Source organism: Scleropages formosus, chromosome 17 (genome assembly GCF_900964775.1).
Source record: "Scleropages formosus chromosome 17, fSclFor1.1, whole genome shotgun sequence".
Classification (NCBI taxonomy): Eukaryota; Metazoa; Chordata; class Actinopteri; order Osteoglossiformes; family Osteoglossidae; genus Scleropages; species Scleropages formosus.
The window spans coordinates 20,241,675-20,262,792 of record NC_041822.1 but is presented as its reverse complement, the minus strand read 5'-3'; the positions used below and the strand labels follow the sequence as shown (position 1 = coordinate 20,262,792).

The following is a 21,118-nucleotide window of genomic DNA, read 5'->3' as shown; positions in this document are numbered from 1 at the left end:
CCACTATTACAAGCCTGCCTCCGAAGAAGCAATATTCATCGTGAAATATGCTTTAATTACATTGATATGCTTTAATAATGATGAATAATGCACTGTGTAAAGATTGGTTCTTTCTGCAGGGCTGCCGCATTTGGCGATAACATTATTAGGAATCGGAACGTCACCTCTGTAATTCATAGCTCAGCAGCTGTAGTGCCGTTCAGGCCGGTCAGAGACCTGTCAATCACGGTCCCGGCAGCGTGTGGGAGCTCTGAGAGATGGGTGCCAGGGGAGCGCAGGACTGCCGATATGCAGGTTTACCGGACCCCTCCTTGGGTGCTGAATAGGTCTCGTGTTGGTCTATATGAGTCTCGTCTAGAGACATATAGTCTCGACTAGACACTGTTGGTCTCTAGCTGTCTCTGTTGGACCCTGATCTCTACTGGACTCGACGGGTCTTCATACGGGGGATGTGGTGGCGCAGTGGGTTTGGCTGGGTCCCGCTCTCTGGTGGGTCTGAGGTTCGATCCCTGCTTGGGGTTCCTTCTGATGAACCGGTGTCCCATGCTGGGTGTGTCTCCTCCCTATCCAACCTTGCACCCGCTGTTACTGGATTAGGCTCCAGCTCGCCACGATCTCGCTCAGGACAAGTGGTTTCCGACAGTGTGTATGTGTGTGGTCTTCATATACTTCCATCGGGCCCAAATTTCAGCAGAATCCACCTTCCCAACATCACAAGTCAACCCAACAATGAAAACACCATTTCATCATCAACCACAATGTTTACATGGCTGCCACAAAATCCTATTGAAAACCACCGAACATACCAATGTGGGAATGCCTCTTCTTGACCACGCATTTGCCCTTTGTGTTCTCCTCCAGCGGGGTGAGGCATGGGCCACAGTGGGAGGAGCCTGGTCGGCAGAAGTGCCGTCCCTCTCTGGCGCAGTCCAGGCTGCGGGGACATTTGTCCGCTGCAGAAAGAAAGACAAAACCGCACGTTGAGTCCAGCTCTGTCTAAAACCATACCGCCGCTGAGGTGACTGACAGCCCCAGATGTTGGAGGTAAAATCCCTAGGATGTAGCAGCTTCAGCAAATCAGCCCCATGAGTTGTGGTCTTCTGGACCATCTAAGCGTGTTACCGGAAACGACCACTGTGAAAGCACGTCCGGAGGCAAGCAGGCACACAATAAAACACCAGGCACACTCGTGCAGGAGATCTTCGAGAATCATAGCAGCCTTCCAATTCCGCAAGTGCACAATGACTCATTTTCGGAGCAGCTCCCCTGCGACACACCGTCTCCAAGTCGACGGCTTTTACTGGAGCGCTACACTTCACGAGGAGGCAAACGCTTCATTGCGCACTCACGGTAACTCAATAAAACCGGCCGTCGTCTCAGAAAACGACGGACCTGGGTGCGGGGAACGGTCTGAACGCTGGGACGGATATTTTCCCGCGTTTGGCCCCGAGCAAATCTCAAGCGAGTTTTTTTGGGCCCTCGTTCATCCAAGTGTATTTTCAACAACTGACACAAACTACCAGGAGAAACACAGCGCGAAGGAATCCATCAAACTCTCGCTTCAGCTCCAGGGTTGACATTTTTGTAGCTTGCACTTGTGGGTTTGGCATCCAAATACCCAAAGGAACGTCATCCAAGTGTATATACTGCCGGTCAAAAGTCTGAGTGCGCTTCTAGGAAACTAGTTTTGTGTTCTGTATGCATTCTGTCAACAAGTTCGATCGGGAAATGAACCCACGTGTGTTCCCAGCTCTTCTGCAGCAGTTCCCAGTGATGTAGGACACTTGTGTGCTGCTTTGCTCCCACTCTTCTACCCAGCTCTTCCAGTGAAGGTGCCAACCATGATTTTTGGGTGTACTCTCGATCAACCGCTACACCCCAACCAGACCCCTTCGCTCGTCTACTTCTGCTCGCTTGGTGGTCCCGCGCACGAAAGGTATAGCACGGAGGTTCTTGGTTCTGGCTCTGTTGTGGAGCAATGACCTCCCCCTCTCACTCAGAACTGCTGAAACTCTATCTGCATTTAAGAAGGGTCTGAAAACTCGCCTCTTCTGGACTCACTTCGCCCAAGATCTCTCTTGCTCGTGCATGGTGTAAATGTTCATGCACCGTAACTTCACGATCATCCCCGGATAAACCTTTACACAACTACTCCTGTATAGCATGTAAATGTTTGTGTACCTTATAAAAATTTTAAAAAATTGTAGGAAGGTGATCCGTATTAATCTATCCTGCATTTTATGCACCTACTTGAGCGATGAACATCGGTGCATCAAGTAGAAAGTAACAAACTAGGTTTACTTAAGAATCACGTCTGCAGCCATGTAACTTTCTCTTAATGTAATGCGCAAATTGTATTTTTGCTAAGATGTACATTGCTTTGGAAAAAAGCGTCTGCTAAATGAATAAATGTAACTAATGTACTCAAACTTATGACCTTTTACTTAATGTGTCTGGAAGAAACACATCGTTGTCTTACTAGGCCTCATCTTTATAGATGGATAAAAAATTTAGCACGATGTGTCCAAAAGAAAGATATTCATACACGTGTTCTGGTTTTGGCCGTGTTGGCAGTGGCCTTTTTACGGCACGTTTTTCCTCCTTCCGCACCTCGGGGGCGTCCCTGCGCCGGCCCGCCCCGGGCACCTACTCGCCTTGCCTGTCAAGTCGTGCGAATGCACATGTTCATCGACTGGGGGGTCAGAGGACACTTGGGGACACGTGTAGTCGAGGGAAGTGGGTCACCGTGTGAGTGCTGTGCCGGCGCCACCGCGGGTGCTACCAACTGCGGTTTACAGTGCTCTCATGCCACACACACTGCCGGTCACAGCGCATCCAGGAACGCTGCTGTTCCGCCGTACAAGCGCTGAAAACACCACAATTTAAAGTGCTCACAATGAAAACACAGGCGTCACACTTCCCCAGCCCGGCTGTTCACACCGTTTTCGTGAGCAAAATGCTTTTTACACTGTTTCCGCAAGCGAAAAACACCGGTCTCACATTATTTCGGCTGCGACAAGACTGGTGTCAAAACTGAAATCAAAATAATATTTATTTACATGGGTAAGAGGCAAAAATGCAATTGCTTGCACTATTCGGATGAAAGCGTCCCCGAAAAATTGTGGCCCGTTCTGTCTCAGACACTGGGAGAGCATTTCCGGAATATGCGTTCCTGAAGGTCCGGTGGGCAGCGGGAAGCGGGTAATTAATGGTATATAAATCAATGTAGAGCAACCATTTCCCCATCTGCATCACTCCATTACACAACCGTTTCACAGCTCCAGTTTCCATGACAACCAACCAGGCAATGGAAGGAAAGACTTTGCTGCGAGTTTGAACGTTAAAGCTCGTGTCGTAGCGAGGGGTGCGCGTGGGGAGTATACTCGACGGGGTGGGAGGTGTAGGATACCATTCGGCCGGGTGGCAAAGAAGACACAGAGCAGGGAAGTGAGGAAGATGGGGATAATGAAGGGAAGTGTGTCAGACTTCTGCATTTCCACAACCTTAGTTAATTAAAAACCTTACATTCTTATTGCCACCTAGCAGACACTTTTCTCCAAAGCGACTTCCAGTGAACTCTACGTAGTGTTATCAGCATGTCTTTGGACTGTGGGAGGAAACCAGAGCACCCAGAGGAAATCCACGCAGACACAGGAGAACACGCAAATTCCACACAGACTGAGGGCGGATCGAACCTACGTCCTCGACACAGCCTTCTGCAGGGGTTCTCAACTTTCGATAACACCGCATCGCAGTCAAGCTTGTGACTAACAGAAAGTGGAAAAATTTTTGTGGTTTGTGGACATAAGGCACCAAGAATGACTTTACAAACTGGCGGTCCAGACTGCTGGCCAACCGTCGTGTCGAAATGTGTCAGGATGTGCGAAGACACGAGGGTACGTCATTACTGACGACTTCGCAGAGACATTCGTCCAATAACTAGAGTAGTGAAGACATGAAATCAAGCTGTCAATTGGCTTCATTTCCCAACCAACGTTCGAAGATTTTATTGACGCTCGCTACAAATGTCAAGGAAAAATTACTCTACTAGGTGCTGAATTCTCTGAGATAAATAAAGTACCACCAGGAGAGCACTCATGGTTGTAAAGTAATTTGTTTACTGCAATACAGAAATGAAAGTTAATTGTGTCACATGACCGCCTATGTTTATTTGTTCGAATGCCTGTATACACTGATGTAGACCTGCGGCTGAATCGCATCTGTGTGTCATTTTCACAATTGCACCTCATTGTAATAAACTATATATATATAGAAACGGGGGGCATCGTGGTGCAGGGGGTTTGGCTGGGGCCTGCTCACTGGTGGGTCTGGGGTTCGAGTCCCGCTTGGGGTGCCTTGTGATGGACTGGCGTCCCATCCTGGGTCTGTCCCCTCATCCTTGCGCCCTGTGTTGTCGTTTATGCATTGGCTCGCCACAACCCTGCTTGGAACAAGCAGTTTTAGACTCTGTGTGTGTGTGTGTATATATATATATAAACTGATTATCTACTTGTTAGTTGTTTTAAAGAAAATACTTGGTCAATGTGACAATTTAAATCCTTAGCAGCGTTTAGAATGGCACAACTGCTTACATGCGTTTGTGCGGGTTGTGGCGAGTCGAGAAGAAGTAATTTCACGGCTCTGATGTCTCCGGCTCCCTTCTCATATTCCTTCGTGTCACAGTGGAAAACGACGGAACGCTGTTTCAGCCTCTGAACTCTCTGATTATAGGGATTTTCTTGCAGTTACGGTGCAGGGACCCCCCCCAAAAAAATCAAATTTAAGGTGTTAACGTTAAATACGGTGCCACAGCGAGTAGTGCTGCTGTCTCACAGCACCTGGTAGTGCAGGACTATGTGGGTTCGATCCCCACTCAGCCCGTGTGGAGTTTGCATGTTCTCACTGTGTCTGCGTGGGTTTCCCCCGTCTGCTCTGGTTTCCTCACACAGTCCAAAGAGATGCTGTTCAGGTTCACCCACAGTGTGTGAGTTTCACAGAGAGAGAGTGTGTTCCACTGATGTATGGATGAGTGACCCAGTGTAAATAGTGTATCTAGCAGTGTAAATCACCTTGGTGAATAAGGTGTGTGGGCTGATAACACTACATAGAGTTCATTGGAAATCGCTTGGAAAAAAAATGTCTGCTAATTAAATAAATGCAAATTTAACTGTCTCTGAAAGGTAGCTCTCCCAACCTAGAAATTTTTGTAAATGGGGTTAAATGTGTCTTTGTAGTCCAAACCCAACCCAGTCTATATAAAGTAAAATTGAATTAAAGTAAAAACGACTCTGTAAAGTCTCTTAGCTATGTACAGTTCTCATCACCGTGTCATAGACGGCCATTAACCACTTTTCTTTGAAACACTCCAGGAGGTAATCGAAGACGGTCCTCTGCATGCGAAGGTCGGCACTTTCAACGATCAGCGCAGTGTTATCTGCAATCTGTCTGGCTCCGCACTCTTAGCCTGCTCCCATTCTCCTTTCGTCGTCCACGCCTGTCTGCTGTCACGGATTCAATTTGCCGTTGGGGTCTTTTGCGGACCGTCTAAATGCCGAGGTCGTGCCGGAGGCGTGGGCTTTGCCCTCATGAGCGCGCTGCCCTTTAGAAAGTACGCTGGGATTTTTTAAGGAAAAGCACATCGGTGCCCAGAAAGAACTCGTGACCGTACCTCATGATTTCAGCCCTATCTGGGGCGACCAGGCAGCGCGTCTTGGAGGAGTGTTACGATAAGACCGCATGCTAATGTAACGGTTAAGGATATATTTTCAGTTCAAGAGGGGCTCTGCTATATGGCCCTGGTAAAGGCGCTTATCCTTATCTGCTCCAGCATAATATCCAGCTATATAAAAAGGTAATTATAAGCAACTTTTGCCTTAGCAGGACACGTAGTTTGGGAAGATGACTATTTTAATGGGAGGTATAATAGTAGTTAGAGCTGCCGTCTTTGGACTCAAAGGCTGCGGGTTTGAATTCCAAATCCCTCCAGTTACTTTAAAGGAACTCTCAGAAAAATTAATTAAGTACTTTATGGATGTGAATGAGTTTGGAAGGAAATTCACAGCTATACTAACGGAGGAGATTAGATGATTTTGGTGTAACTCAATGGAGGCTGGAGAAAAGCATCTGCTAATTTAATAAATGTAAATGTAAATGCAAACAAAACCGATGAAAAGTGTAGACATGAGTGAAGAGCATTCTGGGTATGGCTCCAACTGCCTGAAGAACGAAAGTTCACATAACTGCGCTTGTTAGGAGAGAAAAGGAGATCTTCACATCGTCGAAGGCTGGCAGCAAGCGTTACCATGGAAACAATGTACATACATTGCCGTATATCACACTGGACAGGATGGAGCAGTGGGGACAAGGACCTGATGGGCTGTGGTTGAGGAGCACTAGTTAAGAGTTAGTGCTGATTGACCAGGAATGTTGGACACAATAAGGAACAACCGAAGCTGACCTTCTTCCCGACCAGATGCAACTCCCTCACAGAAGACTTACGGGTCACCGTGTGTTTTGTGGGTGGGGCTGAAAAATTTAAAAATGTATTTGTTCAACCGCTCTAATCCAGTTGACGCGTGGGGTGAGAGCCCAAGATGTTGGACCTCATGTTCCATGGATTATGCACAAGTCCTCAAATCATTAAAGACTTCTTGAGATGCTGGTCAAGCACCAACTCCCTGACAAGAAGCCTGGTCCATGTGGGTCACTTTCAGGCCACGCCTTCACTGTCAGATGTCCTGCCCACTTCGGTTTCCCTTGCTAGAAGAACAGATGGGATCCTCTAACCCCGTTACACTTCCTAGACCTAATTCCCTGGGTGAGCCTATCACTCCAACAAGATGCCACCTTACACACACACACACACACGTTTAGGAAATAAAACCAAACACATAAAGTGACTTAATCTCCGGCTACTTCAAACACACCACGTACTGATGCGCAGTTAACAATTTTTAATAACTACCAGCCTTAAGTAACTCTCCCTCATCATCGTTGCCACCGAACTCATAACAGCCTCTCCTCGATCAGCTGTTGCCCGGCAACCTTTTTCACCTACACGTAAACAAATGCAGCGCAAGGAGATGGTGCAGGACGCGATGCTCTTTGGCGAGTTTCCCCTCTCCCACGTTCCTTGCGGAAAACTCCTTCAGATGGGCGCTGCTCTTGCGGTGTGCAGTTAACCACGCTCTGTTCTCTTCACCCACTTCACTGCTGATCTCTAAACTCGCCCTCGTTGCTTTTTTTCCCCTCGCGCCTACCCACGTCTCTTCTGTCCTGTCAAGTCACCAAGTTCAAAAGCGCAGTTCGATCCCTGAGAGCCTTGTGCCACATTCTTCCTCTGGGTCATCTGGTATGACATCAGCACAAAGCCCCGTGAATTTTAATGACCGCTTCCACCAAGCCGGCCTCGGGGACGAGAATCGATAGGGATTCTGCCATGCGGCTACCATCCGCGCTGGGGGCACGGGCGGATTAATCCTGGTGCACTTCCACTCGTCCCTGGCTCCCTCTGATCTGCATCTCCAGAGTCCATCTCTATCACACGCTAACTTGTGCGTGGGCCGGTGTCAGTGCTGATCCCCGCTGGGCTGCCTGCCTCCTCGCTGTACGTCCCGCATGTTCTCACGGATTTCGCTACAGTTCCCGGATACCTGCGCTCCATGGGATTCACACAGCCGCTCTGTAGCTGCGGCTGGACACCTGTACACATGGGCACCTTCAGTCCACCCTTCTTATTCTTCTTCCTGAACGTCTCCTCCCGTCCATCCTTGTCATTCCGTCCTTAACGGTCCAAAATATAGGGTTCTTAATGTTCTGGAATGTTCCCTTCCCTCCTTTTCACTCAGTTGTTAACAGTCCAAAATATCTCCTGCCTCCCCTTCTCATTCCATCTTTACGTTTATCCGGCATTTTTCTTCACAGAAACTTGGAACTGTCACGTCCGCGCCCACAGCACAAGCAACAACACCTGACTCCGCGCTAACTCACGAGTAATCACTCACCTTATAAAGACCCTCTTCAGCTCCCGTACCGCTGCGGAATCTCGTTTGGGACAACCGCCCTTCCTCGCGTTACTACACGCACTCTTGCTCTGTCCACGATCTCCGCTTTTTTTGACTCCTTGCTTCGTTCTCCGACCACGTCCGCGGATCCTCGTTCTTGTCCCGTCCGCCGATCGACCGACCCTTCGCCCGTCCCTGGTTTTGAGGACTCGCCTCTTCCCTCACCTTCCGACGAACAACGTTGCACTTGGGTTCAGCCATCCCGGCTCCCTGTGTTCCGCGTGACAGGAACGTTAAGCTTCTTAGAATTATTTACCCATTTATACAGCTGGGCAAGTTTTTTTTTTTTACTGGAACAATTTAGGATAAGTACCTTCCTCAAGGGTACAATTAAGGGTAACTACTTTACTAGTGATTCGAAACTGCGACCATTGGGTCCAAAGGCAGCAGATGTAACTACTACACTACCAGCTGCCCCTGTTTAATGTTCTATACCATCTCCTTCTGCTCCTTCTTCTCATTCTCTCCTTAACGTTGTAGAATATTTCCCTCCTGCCCCCATATTCTCAATTTGTCCTTAATGTTCCAAGACTTCCCTTGCCGCCCTATCCTTCTTGCACGTTCCGTGCTCCTCTCTTTTTATTCCGGTCGCTTGCTGAAGTCGCCTGCAGCACAAAGAATAAGGACATCGCTCACGATCAAATATTTAGCAGTCGCAGACGGCTCCTTGCCGAACTCGCTGATGGGATGTCGCAGCAAAGAAAAGACTTCTCTCCGCATTTTCAAGGTTTTGATGGTGGTACGCAATTTATCATCTGCTTTAGTGCATTTACATTTACCGTCTCCAAAGCGACATACATCTCAGGAAACAACAGAAAAGCGCAGTACAACCAACAGATGGAGAGACGCAGATGCGGATGTGATTTTTGAGTACAGATGCTCCCCGATTTCCGATGATTCGACTTAACGATTTTATCGACTTTACGATGGTGAGCTGGTCATAGAGAATTTTGAATTTTGAGTTTTTTTTCCCAGGCAAGCGATACGCGGAGCAATATCGTGATACTGGACAGCGGCGGCGATGCCCATCTTCCGGTCTGTCACGCAGAGGTGTGTATTAGGTGTATTAAATGCATTTTCGATTTACGATATTTTCAACTTACGATGGGTTTCATGGAACGTAATCCCATCGTAAATCAGGGACCACCCGTAAAGTCAATTTGTCATATACTACCATGTACACCAGGATACATTACCGAAGCAGCTGCATGCAGGGTTTTTTCGTGTAAAAACAAAGTAGAAGAAATTAAGTGAAAACTCCCCTCCGCTTCTACCTCAACGGAGTTTGTTGCTTACAGTTTGCAGTTTCGCCCCAGTTACACAGCTGCTGGCTGTTTACTGAAGATCCGGTTCAGTACCTTTCCTGTGCACACAAAGGCAGAACAGCGTTACATATCGTGAACCTGCAGCATCTACTGCACTTTCCCCCCGCTGGCCATTTCATGGGAGGGAGGGCACCAGAATACATGTACTTATCAAACTGACACTTCTCTCTAAAGCAACTCACAATGTTAATCTACCAACCATTATTTGCCCATTTATACAGCTGGGTAATTTTACAGAAGCAACTTCAGGTAAGCACCTCGTTTCAGGGTACTAGAGTTGAAGCTAGGATTCAAACCTGTGATCTGGGGGGTGTGAGGGAAGCTGCTCTAACCACTGTGCTACCGGCTGACACTCAAGCCGCTCGTTCCTTTACTGTCTGGTTAGGGTTACGGCAGTTATTTACCGTCATGGTGTCTATAGCCAGGGTTGCGCTCACCAAATCGTGACGGGGATACACCGACTTGAACTTAATTTAAACTCCTGCCTGCGGCGGGTTCAGCCGGTGCCTGCTGTGAGGCAGGTCTGGGGTTCGAGCCCCGCTTGGGGTGCCTTGCGATGGACCGGCGTCCCGTCCTGGCTGTGTCCCCTCCCCCCCCTCCAGCCTCGCGCCCCGCGTTGCCGGGTTAGGCTCCGGCTCGCCGTGACCCCGCTTGGGACAAGCGGTTGTTGATATTGATTGATTGGTTGGTTGAACTCCTGCCGGATGTTCCTGCAGTGCTCTGTTGCGCCAGCGCGAGGAAACATCCCTCTTTATCGCTGACGCTGTCCCGTACGGTAATTCTGCGAAACCTTATAATCAAAAAGGTTGATTCTCGCCGAGGCCTTCTCTGATGTACAGCTACCCCGTCGCAACCAAAGTTATGTATGCTGTTACATAACAACACAAAAAGTAGACTGCCAGAACAGATGAGCCATCTTTTTTTTTTTTCTTTAAATTTTCACGCGATTTTAGATGTTGCTCACTTGCTATGAGACACGGCCGTCCACAACGCCTCCCACGCCCGCCCAGATGCCCTGCGGGACAGCAGACCGTGTTCTTCGCACGCCGCAGGTGGCTCGGCATCCGGGTGCACAGTTACAGCTGCAGAGCCACGATTTTGCCAGTGCTGCGGAATAACCGCAGCGGTTCTTTTAACGGCAGACCGGCAGTTCGTCTCAGGGTGGCAAACCTTACTCTGTTATCCCAAACTGGAAACTGTTGAACCGTAATGGCAGTTTCCCTGCAGCGGGCTGCAGCGGTGCACCCTGCCTAGTCGAGCTCCTTATGCCTCCAGGATAGGATCCGAATCACCGCGACCCTGCCTAGAATAAGGTTCATTGATAATGAGGGGATAATGATGGCAGAATTCTCGTCCCACTATCTATCATACGCTCCTGCCAGTTAATTACAAATAGACCCTAACAAGCTTAATGGGCTCCCGCTGGCGGCCAACTTTTGAGAGCCTCCAAGCAGACAAACCACAGAGGAAATCTAGGAATTCAGTCCCATTATGTGGACTTCCTTACTGTGGCTATAAACAGGAAGCCGGCACCGTATTTGTTCTCTCTTACTAAGGCTTATCCACGCGAGCAGGTTTCTCCTCCTAGGTACACCCCCAGTTTCCAGGAAGGGTCCGAGTACTGGTGCATGGCGGTCGCTGACCGACAGAAAGCGGGTTTGTTTGAGCAGCACGCTTGTCTGATTCATCCTAAATTGCTCTCTCGCTGCAGCAAACGTCCTGAGCGGCGCATCACGATGGCCAAGAGCCAGCGCACTAGCGCACTGCACAGAATTATAGTTACAGAAAGCAGAGTTAGTCATGCCCACATGAAGGGTGTGCAGATCATGCAGGGGACATTACATCGACGGCCTCCACTGGCCGCCTTCACCTGGTCCCGCATGCACCGCTCGTTCCTGGCTCTAATTCACCTTCCCCACATGGTCATTATTCGCTACGTGGGGAACATGCCATTTAGAATTGAAAAAAATTGCACTGACGTTATTTACAAGCCTCGGTAGCTCATCAGTCTTCTGGAGCCGTTTTTTTACTCATTACCATTTCGGCGCATTATTCCAAAATCTGTGTTTGGCACTATGTGCACAGTATTATGACACGAAAACGGTGTGGCTCCAATTTATAAAGAACATATACTGTATATATGTGATGGGGGCGCGGTCCAACCCACTGCGCCACCGCACCCCCCCGCTATATATATATTTTGTATATGTATATAATTTGGTGTTCAATTACAAATAATTTTAGCACAAAGATATTGTTTTAAATAATACTGAACATATTATATACATACACACACATATAAATGTATATATACAGTATATTGCTGTTAGAGGACAAGGGCTTTTACTGGGAGCATTCTGGTTATTAACTCTGGACATTAACCAGGTAATGACTGGTTCATTTACACCTGGTTTTCACTTATTTGGCAACGCACAGTTGTACGTACACAGATGAACCCTATGAAATTCTGGCACAAAGTAAATGAGGGTTATAACTGGTGGATTGTGTAAATATTGACCACAATACAGACTTCTGTGACAAAGGATCAGATATGCTATATAGACTGTTTGAAGCATTTTCCCCTTACTTCTGCATACTCATATTGCAGTGTGGCCTGTTTATATAGTGCGTATCGTTCAGCATTTGGCAAAATGATCAGCCTGCTTATTCCTACTACACCCATTTAAATAGATTATTGGGTCAACATACATATCTGAGTAGCTCAACGCATCCTCGAGACACACCACTGACCTTGTAACTAGAAAATCCAAACCAGACCCACCCCAGCACAGCATTTTGGTTAGTATGAAGTTCAGACCTAAACATCCATTTAAAAAGTGGGTTAACTGGATTTTGTTTAGAACCCGAGACCAGTAGACAAGGGTCCACCGACTGTGGGTATTTTGTTTAAATGGGCAAATAAGGAAAAAATTCCATATGGATAACTGGAACACTTGGTGTCAGTCGCACTCGGACTCGTGGAAACACGCAGGTGGCAGCAGCATGGAGCCACCTGTCTGATGGTGTGTGAATACAGGAAGAACCAAACTCTCTAAAGCTCATTAGCACCCTTGTTCCATGAACCACTCAACACAGTTCCCGCTTCCTGAAACGGCAAGCAACTATCAAGGGGCATCATGTTTTCCCATCACTTGAAAGCGTGCCTTATCTTTACTAGGGCGGGTGGTTCAGCCGGCCAACTGCCGTTTTCCACGTACAACGAGAAAATAGCAGCCGGATCAAGAGCTCCCATTTCCTACGTTCATTAGTCGTTCGCAGGTTCTTGGGTGGCTCGACTTTACTTAGACAGCAGGACCAACTGCAGTGACCCTTATCAGCATGAGTCATTGCAAACTGCTGTTTGACGAGCGGAGCACGGTGGCACGGCAAGTAGCGCTGCTGCCTCACGGTGCCTGCGTGGTGTGAGAGGATGTGGGTTTGATTCCTGCTCAGTATGTGTGGGGTTTGCGTGTTCTCCCCACGTCTGTGCGGGTTTGCTCTGGTTTCCTCACACAGTCCAAATACATGCTGTTCAGCTTCACCCATAGTGTGTGAGTGACAGAGAGAGAGTGTGTGTGTTCCACTGATGTATGGATGAGTGTCCCAGTGCAAGTAGTGTATCTAGCAGTGTAAGTCACCGCGGTGAATAAGGTGTGTGGAATGATAACACTACATAGACCTCGTTGGAAATTGCTTTGGAGAAAAGCATTTGCTCAATAACTAAATGTAAACTGATATTTGCATGGGGGGCATGGTGGTGCAGTGGGTTTGGCCAGGTACTGCTCTCTGATGGGTCTGGGGTTTGAGTCCTGCTTGGGGTGCCTTGTGTTGGACTGGTGTCCTGTCCAGGGGGTGTCCCCTCCCCCCTCCAGCCTTGTGCCCTGTGTTGCCAGGTTAGGCTCCGGTTTGCTGTGACCCTGCTCGGGACAAGCAGTTGGTCCAAAAAGTGAAGCCAGTAGTCCTATACAGCCTTCCATCTGGTAGCTGAACCAGTCCTTCAGGGTCATAGGTTGCGTTGGCAACATGATGGGTGCTCACAGCTGTGACGAGCAAGCCAGGACCACCAGCCAGGAATGTAATCCTTGACATTTCCTGGTATCTTTTGAACAGAATGGCAGCACTGTAGATAAACCTTTGAAATGACCCAATGGGCTATTCAGTCATACATCGGTGGGAAATGAAAAGGCTCCAAGCTGTTCTCCACTGTTGGCGTTGGGCAATGGCATTGTGCCTTCATGCTAGCAACAGCATGGATGGAACACTTTCCTAGCAAAAGAAAAGTGTAAGGTTCTCTCGTGCGGAATGGGTGTACAAACACTGCACTGTCCACTCAGTGCCACTGCCATCCACCTGAGGCCCCTTTGCATTCACAACCGCATAGAGCGGTTAAGAACCTGCCCTTGAAACGTGAATATCCTCGAAGGGGCCCTGCTCTACTTTAGTTCTCTTCAGCAAAGTCCTTACACTGGGTTGCTGCAATAAAGCACCGAGCTGTAGAAACAGGTAAAAACTGTAATTCGCTCCCAGCAGGAATGTTGGGGAGGTTAGGCTATGATATCTACGGATGCTCTGGCATCAGCTGCCAAACACGGCCAAAGACGTCAAAGATCAGGGACATGTTTCTTGTTTCTTCAGTACTGCGGGCTTGTTAATCATGTGCAGCTCATAGAACATACATCCCACAGCGCTGGACAGCCCTGCCCAGGTTGCACTGTCTTCTTCCCCCGCTTCAGGAACACCAACACAACAGGTTCGAGTGCTTGCTGCACGGCATCGGGGCGATCAATAGGCCTCCTCTGGGTTGCATAAGCGTATTTTCACAACGCCCCTGCATGGATTCCGCTCATCCGCTCGGAGTCAGCTTGGTGTTCGTTACCCTCTGCGCTCTGTCAACCAGGTGCTCGTTGTGGATTTCTGATTATGATGTGTTGTTCTATAAAGGCTCTCGTTACATCGGGGACCTTCGATGGTGTTTACGTGCCCTACACATGGGATCTAGCCATCCTTGCTTCAAAGATTGAGCCAATCCTGAAATCAGAGTGCCAGCCACTGTTTTTGTTTGATTTTTTTAATGTATTCTTTCTTGTTCCTGGAAGAAAAACATCTGATCTCTTCCTCAGGAACCAGCCGACATGCTCAGCTAGGAACACCCAGAGGCTATCGAGGGGCCTGGTTGCCAGTGAAGAGGACCCTTTGAAGGGAGAACAAGGAGTGTAGTTGGAAGGGTTGGCCAGAAGCCAATCAGGGTGCTCTGGATTCAGCTCAGTGAGGGTGGGATGACCTGTAGACATCTAGTCCATGCACTGAATGCTCTCAGCCGAAATCTATAAGGAACAGCATCAAAACTGTGTGGAGTTTGCATGTTCTCCCCATGTCTGCGTGGGTTTCCGCCAGGTGCTCTGGTTTCCTCCCACAATCCAAAGAAACGCTGTTCAGGTTCACCCACAGTGTGTGAGTGACAGAGAGAGTGTGTGTGTTCCACTGATGTATGGATGAGTGAGCCAGTGTAAGTAGTGTATCTAGCAGTGTAAGTCACCGCGGTGAATAAGGTGTGTGGGCTCATAACATTGGAAGTCGCTTTGGAGAAAAGTATCTGCTAAATAAATAGACGTAATGTGTGTAAATGGTATGTATATGCAGGCAATGCAGTGGTTAGATCAGTCACCTTGCAATTGAAGGACCCGGGTTTGCTAAATATATAAATGTAAAAGTAGAACATGTTTTCATGACCCAGTCTAAGATGCCGCATAGTCAGTATTCCACACTGCGAAGGAATACAGACAATAAAAATGTTATTTAGAAAATCCCCAATTTAACCACTTTGCAAAAAAGCACTAGGAATCGACCGGCAAATAAAATCTGTCACCACTCTCCAGAACTCGCCACGCGCCACGAAAAACGTGGCCGGAAAAGGAGGATGAGTCAGAGGGCTCCGTTCCCCGCCGAAGCGCTGCTATTCTCCTCGCCCCCGGTTCCTAATCTCGTTACCTCTCGCGCTCGGCCGTGGCACAAAGCCCTGCCGCAGTCGCTCGGCGAGGCGCGCAGTTGCGCTCGCGCGGTCAGAGGATTTGCCGCATTTATTTTGACATCGTGCGAAGAGGCTGTATTTGTTTGTGCCCCTTTGCACAAGCGCTTTGTGGTGGGTGGAGCTGTGTTACTGCACTTTTGCTTTTTTAATTAAAAAAGGAGTCTTTAACAAAGGGGATTCCCTGTCAATGCGAGGGATAAGGCAAATGTCCTCAGCATATTTTATCCCAAGAAGAGCCCGGGGTTTTCCTTCCCTTCATCAGCCATAGGGCAAGCTGCCTACGCATTTTCTTCTGCATCCTGAGCCAAAAGCACATTTTTTCGGTCATTATTTCATGCCTTTGTTACTTTAATTTAGCAAATCCACAAACCAGATTATAACCGTTCCGTTGCAGTCATGATCCAGCGCTAGCCGGCGAGGCACATCTTGGAAGTGTCAAAACCACGTCATTTTTGTCCTCATTTAAAGGCCTAATTGTTCAAAATTCCATAATTACTCACACATTGTGTTGGATTTATCACATGACAATTGGCTATATCCGACTAACACCTCCCACCGGATTGAAAACAGAAATCTAATAAAAAAAAAAAAAAATTCCAGCACTTGCAAAAAAGCCATTATTTAACTGCAATAGCGCTCGCCAGCCGCTTACTGAGAAGTGCGCGTGCAGGTATGCGCTGCGGGGAGCTGTGCGTGCAGGCAGGGATGTGGAGAAGGAAGAAAAAGAAAAAACAAGAGGCCGTATGAGAGCCGAAAGCGAGAGGCCGGTCTCCACGGAGCTGCGGCGCGCGACCCTCGACGTGCAGAACGGAACGTGCCGCAGTCTATTCCCGCTCTTCTGCCGACAGCTTCTTTCCATTGCGCCACTGAAATGCCTGCGCAAGAGGGTGCCGACAGGCTCCGCCTCCGGCTGCCAAACGACACCTGACCACTCAGGATTAGAGTAATCTCTCCGTCTGTGCGCGTGCGTGTTTGGAGAAGCGCTGCGCAGGGGTGCGGGAGTCCGCTCTCGCGTCTTTGCAGATCTGCCTCCAACGTGGCCATGGCTAGGGACACGGGTCCCAGGAGGCGATGGGACACTGCCCAGACTGTCGCAGCACTCCTTTGAAAACAGGAGGGTCAGGGTTAGGGTTACACTCCGGCTCCAGATAAAGGACCGTGTGCAGTAATGCAGGGTTGACGCAAGGGAAATTTAAAGGACAAAACCTCCAACGACCTATGAACTGATGATCAGAGTGAGAACTTATACACTCCAGCAGGTCTTGAAGGGTGTAAGGCGGATGCTTCAGTAAATACCGAGGTAATAAAGGTGTGTTATTCGTGACACTTTTGGTAAAATTACAAATAAATATATCTATGATTTGACACCTTTGCCCAAAGCAACTTAAAGTCCAAAGACATGCAATTCAAGTGAAGTGGTGATGCCACATTTTCTTAGTGTGTGTGTGTGTGTGTGTGTGTGGTTACCCTCTGATGGACTAGCATCCTGTCCAGGGTGTACCCTCCTCGGCCTTGTGCCCAACGCTTCCAGGATAGGATCCACTTCACCACGACCCAGCTCAGAACAAGCAGTTATTGCAACTGGATGGATGGGACCGTAATTTTAATTCTATTAATTCATGCTAAATACCTTGATCGAGGGCACCGAAGCCGGAACAGGGACTTCAGCCCTGGTCCGTTGATTGGATGGGAGTGCCCTTAACCACCACATTACCTGCTGCCCCAATATAAGCTTACATCGAGGAGAACGAAGAAAAGAATGGAAAGTAAAAGTTATGTGGATTTTGGTCTCCCTCTGGTCAGTATTAACCTAAAAATCACAGTATTGGTCCACGTATCATAAGTCAATGAAATCAACCAGTCAGTCATCCCCACAGCTGACCGCCAACACCAGCCTCAAGGTTTCCCCCAAAAAAGGGTTTGGACAGCTTTCGGGGGAACTCCTCCATTCCAGCACTCAGAGCAGTGAAAATTTCCACGCGTTAACAAGATTCCGAAACGCAATTTCACGCATGTTCTTCCTCATCAGCCTTAAGATTACTGGATATAAATTGGACATAAGTATCTATTACGAAGCAATCATAATCAGTAATGTTGGATTAAAATCGATGATGACATGATAAAATATACATTATGCCCCACGCCAACATTGCATGACTGACATGATCCAATTAGCACAATATATAATTAGTTATGTAAAATCTGAGCACTGAAGTTTTACACATGTTCCTCCCTGTGCATTTTTTCTTTAACAACGTCTCTCACTTTGCAGCTCGGGTTCAAGGCAACAGCCCAAGATGTAATTTCTTTTGAGGAACTAAGGGACATTTCCATATCTGCGTATTTTCTATATGCCCATTATTAAAACCGTAACGAAGACCAGGGAGGGGAGCTTTCAGAAATGCACATGAAAAGGTCTACCAGCCTGTTTGGTACCATGTCAGCTGTTCGTAGCATCTCTTCTCCTCCCAGCCTCCAGCTCTCAGTGCAGTTCATTAGCACCCACAGAGTGTTAGTCAATGATGACCTCATGCAAATGGCCAGGTGGGATTCTTCTAGAGACTCCAAGCCAAAAAGAACCACAGAAAGGTTTGTATTGATCATAACTCGAGTACAATACCGTAGAAAACATGCCTGGAAAGTTGTATAGGCTCAAGTATGGGGAGAGCATACGCATGATATCCATCCATCCATCCATCCATCCATCCATCCATCCATGCATCCGTCCATCTATCCATCCATCCATGCATCCATCCATGCATCCATCATGCATCCATCCATCCATCCATCCATTCCCAACAATCACCAACCCAAGCAGTGCTGCAATGATGTGGAGTCTCTCCTCAGAAACATAATCCATAGAACACTACGGACAGGATGATAATCCACTGTAGACAAAACGGTGCCCACACTCATACACAAACACACATACACGCACATGGTCGTTGAAGGAAAACATACCGAGGGCAACGCAAAGCTAGCTGTTCACCTGAAGATCACATCCTCTGTTGGAGTGTTTAACTATGTTTCTACAGGACTAGACACTCTGCATTGGAGCACACGATGGGCTGGACGTGTTCGTGTTCATATCAAACGAGATTTAGAGTCCAAGTGTGTTCTGAATACTGACTTTAACACAGTAATTGGTTCCTATCCCAACACTGACCGTAAGCATATGAAAATAGACAACAAAAAGCGTTTGCACGCCGACCTTTTATACCAGCTGATGTGAAAACCTTTCCTTTGAGTGTCCCCACAAGGAAGAATTGTCAGGGTGTACTATGCTCACATATATTTTGTTCTTATTAGTCTTAACCTAGCATTCAACTTTGTCAAAGATAATTTACAGTGTTAGGTAATCAGCTTTCCAATAATTGACCCATTTATACAGCAGGGTATTCTTACTGTATCAATTCAGGGTAAGCTCCTTGATCCAGGGTATTACGACAGGAGGGGAATTCAAACAAGAGACCTTCAGACTAACAATGACAGCCCCGGGTACCATACACAACTTACACGTGCCGTCTCATTTTGAAGAAAAACATGCACACGCTCAGGTTTCATCACGGGGGTTAACAGGATACATCCGCCCCACCCTTCACGCGGAAGCACGGGACACTCGGCTTGTTTCTTTCCCGCACTTCTCATCTCGTCGAGCCACTTCGGCCTGGGTGATGTTGACACTGGCAGCCCTCGCTATTGTCTCAACATCACATGTGCGCCGGTGACATCAGAGCACACAGCAGGCCTGTAATATAATCACCTGGGCTGGAGAGAACGCCGCATTCACGCTGACAGGCATGATAAATATTGTGCGGCTATGATGAATATGCACGTCGGAGCCTGAACGCAGCCTCTGAAAGCAGTAAAACATTGTATTTCACAGTGGATGCACGGGGTGCGTGGCAGCTCCGGGGAGTTGAACCCAGGACGCAACGCGGCGGACCCGGCCGATGCCGGATGCCTTAATGTAATGAAAAAGCGACGTGAGAGGTCATCACTGCACAGCATTCTATCGAGAGCTCTTTACACTGTAAAATTAATTTTATTAGAAAGGGAAATGTCTCCAAATGGCAACAAAACACTGAAATCCCCTCTGTTCTGGTGTGACAGTAACACATGTGCACAGGACCTTGTTTTATGTAAATTGTTTATACATACAGTATATATATATATATACTGTACATACACATGTACATATAAACAAGGGATCTGTGCACCTTACATTGTTAACGCCGCTGCTGTATTACAGTGTTATTTATGAGAAAACATGTTATTTATATATATAAATAACATTTTTTTTTAAATAAATAAATAACACAGTTTGAGGAGGAAACTGATGGAAAAACAACTTGTTAAACAGATTTCTTCGCCCTCTGCTTTGTCACGATATGAATATGCCAGAAAACAACTCTACAGTACGTTCTACTGTATGTGTATAAATAATAATAATAGTAATAATAATAATAATGTAAGAAGTGGATACGTTGATGAAACAACGAAGCAAGCCTTTACAAAACTGAAAAAGACACAATTTCGCAGGGGACGTGTGTGTCATGCAGTTCTGATGTTGACAATTTCAGCGCGAGCCAATAATAATTCGGAACTCATGATGATTCTGAGCGCAGCCGAAAACGAGCGACCGAAGGAAGATTCAACAAAGAGCGTTTCCACGACCCCCCGTCCGTCGTCACGCGATCGTCACCGCAGTGAGACCGTCGTCAGCCTCGGTACATTTTCGGTCTTATTATAATTATAATGAGGATCATCACGCATCTTCCCTCCTTTCATTCTGCAGGCGCCGCAGTGTCAAGAAGAAGGAGCGGCGCCGCGTTTCGGGCGTCTTACCGGGCAGAGCGCCGCCCATGGCCACCAGGGTGGCGCACAGCAGCGGCAGCAGCCGGAGCAGCCGGAGCAGCCGGGACCCGCCGAGCCTGAGGAGCCCCGCGCCGCCGCCGCCGCTGCCGCCGTTGCGGGACAGCATCCTCCTGCGGAGCGCTGCTCAAGCCGGGTGCGCGATCGGGCGCGGGGGCCAGGGGCTGTTCATACCCCCCCGGTCCCTCCCTGTCCAAGGTACCGGAGCCCCGCCGCCGAGCCGAGGTCCACTCTTTCCCGCACCGACCGAGGCGAGGGGGCTCCGGGCTCTAGCTGCGAGACCGCGGAGAAGCGCCGACACGGACGCGATCGCGGATGATGCGGCGGCGCGCAGGACTGGCGTGCGGACCAGGAGCAGGAGCAGGAGCAGGAGCAGGAGCAGGAGCAGGGGGAGGAGGAGGAGGAGGAGGCGCGCGGCTCTGACAGCGCGAGTCTGCAGCAGCGGGAGGCACGCGGCACGGAGAGTCGTGTCGTCACGACGCTTTCGCCAGTGCAGGTGCCCCGGCGGTGGGGAGAAGGGGGCGTGGGTGGAGACACGGGGGCGGAGTTTATAGCCGAAAAGGGTGCGCGCGTGCCACGTTAGGATTTGGCCGAGTTCACTCGTCGCGCGATTTATTAAGTTATAAGATATAACAATGCTCTTATGCGGTAATGATGCAGAAAAAAATCATTTTTAATGCAACAATCATATTTAATACAGTTAAATAAAGAATATAAACGCTTTATTTATTACATATTATATGAAAATATACCGTTGTTGGGTATTGTATTTTTAAAATGGTATTGTTAATTGTATTGTTGCTCAGTACTGTTTATCGAAAATATTG

The 21,118-nt window shown here is 48.2% G+C and overlaps 1 protein-coding gene across 1 annotated transcript in view; it reads right to left on the bottom strand.

Moving 5' to 3' along the window:
* The window catches only part of LOC108937960 (neural proliferation differentiation and control protein 1-like), a 40,992-nt gene extending 20,169 nt beyond the window's left edge, over positions 1-20,823 (bottom strand). Inside the window, exons 1-2 of the mRNA XM_018758204.2 lie at positions 20,265-20,823; positions 807-953 (exon numbers count right to left, since the gene is read on the bottom strand). Of these exons, the coding sequence (XP_018613720.2) occupies positions 807-953; positions 20,265-20,400 (283 nt within the window). The 5' untranslated portion in view covers positions 20,401-20,823. The remainder of the gene's footprint in view (positions 1-806; positions 954-20,264) is intronic.
* Between the last annotated feature and the right edge of the window lie 295 nt (positions 20,824-21,118).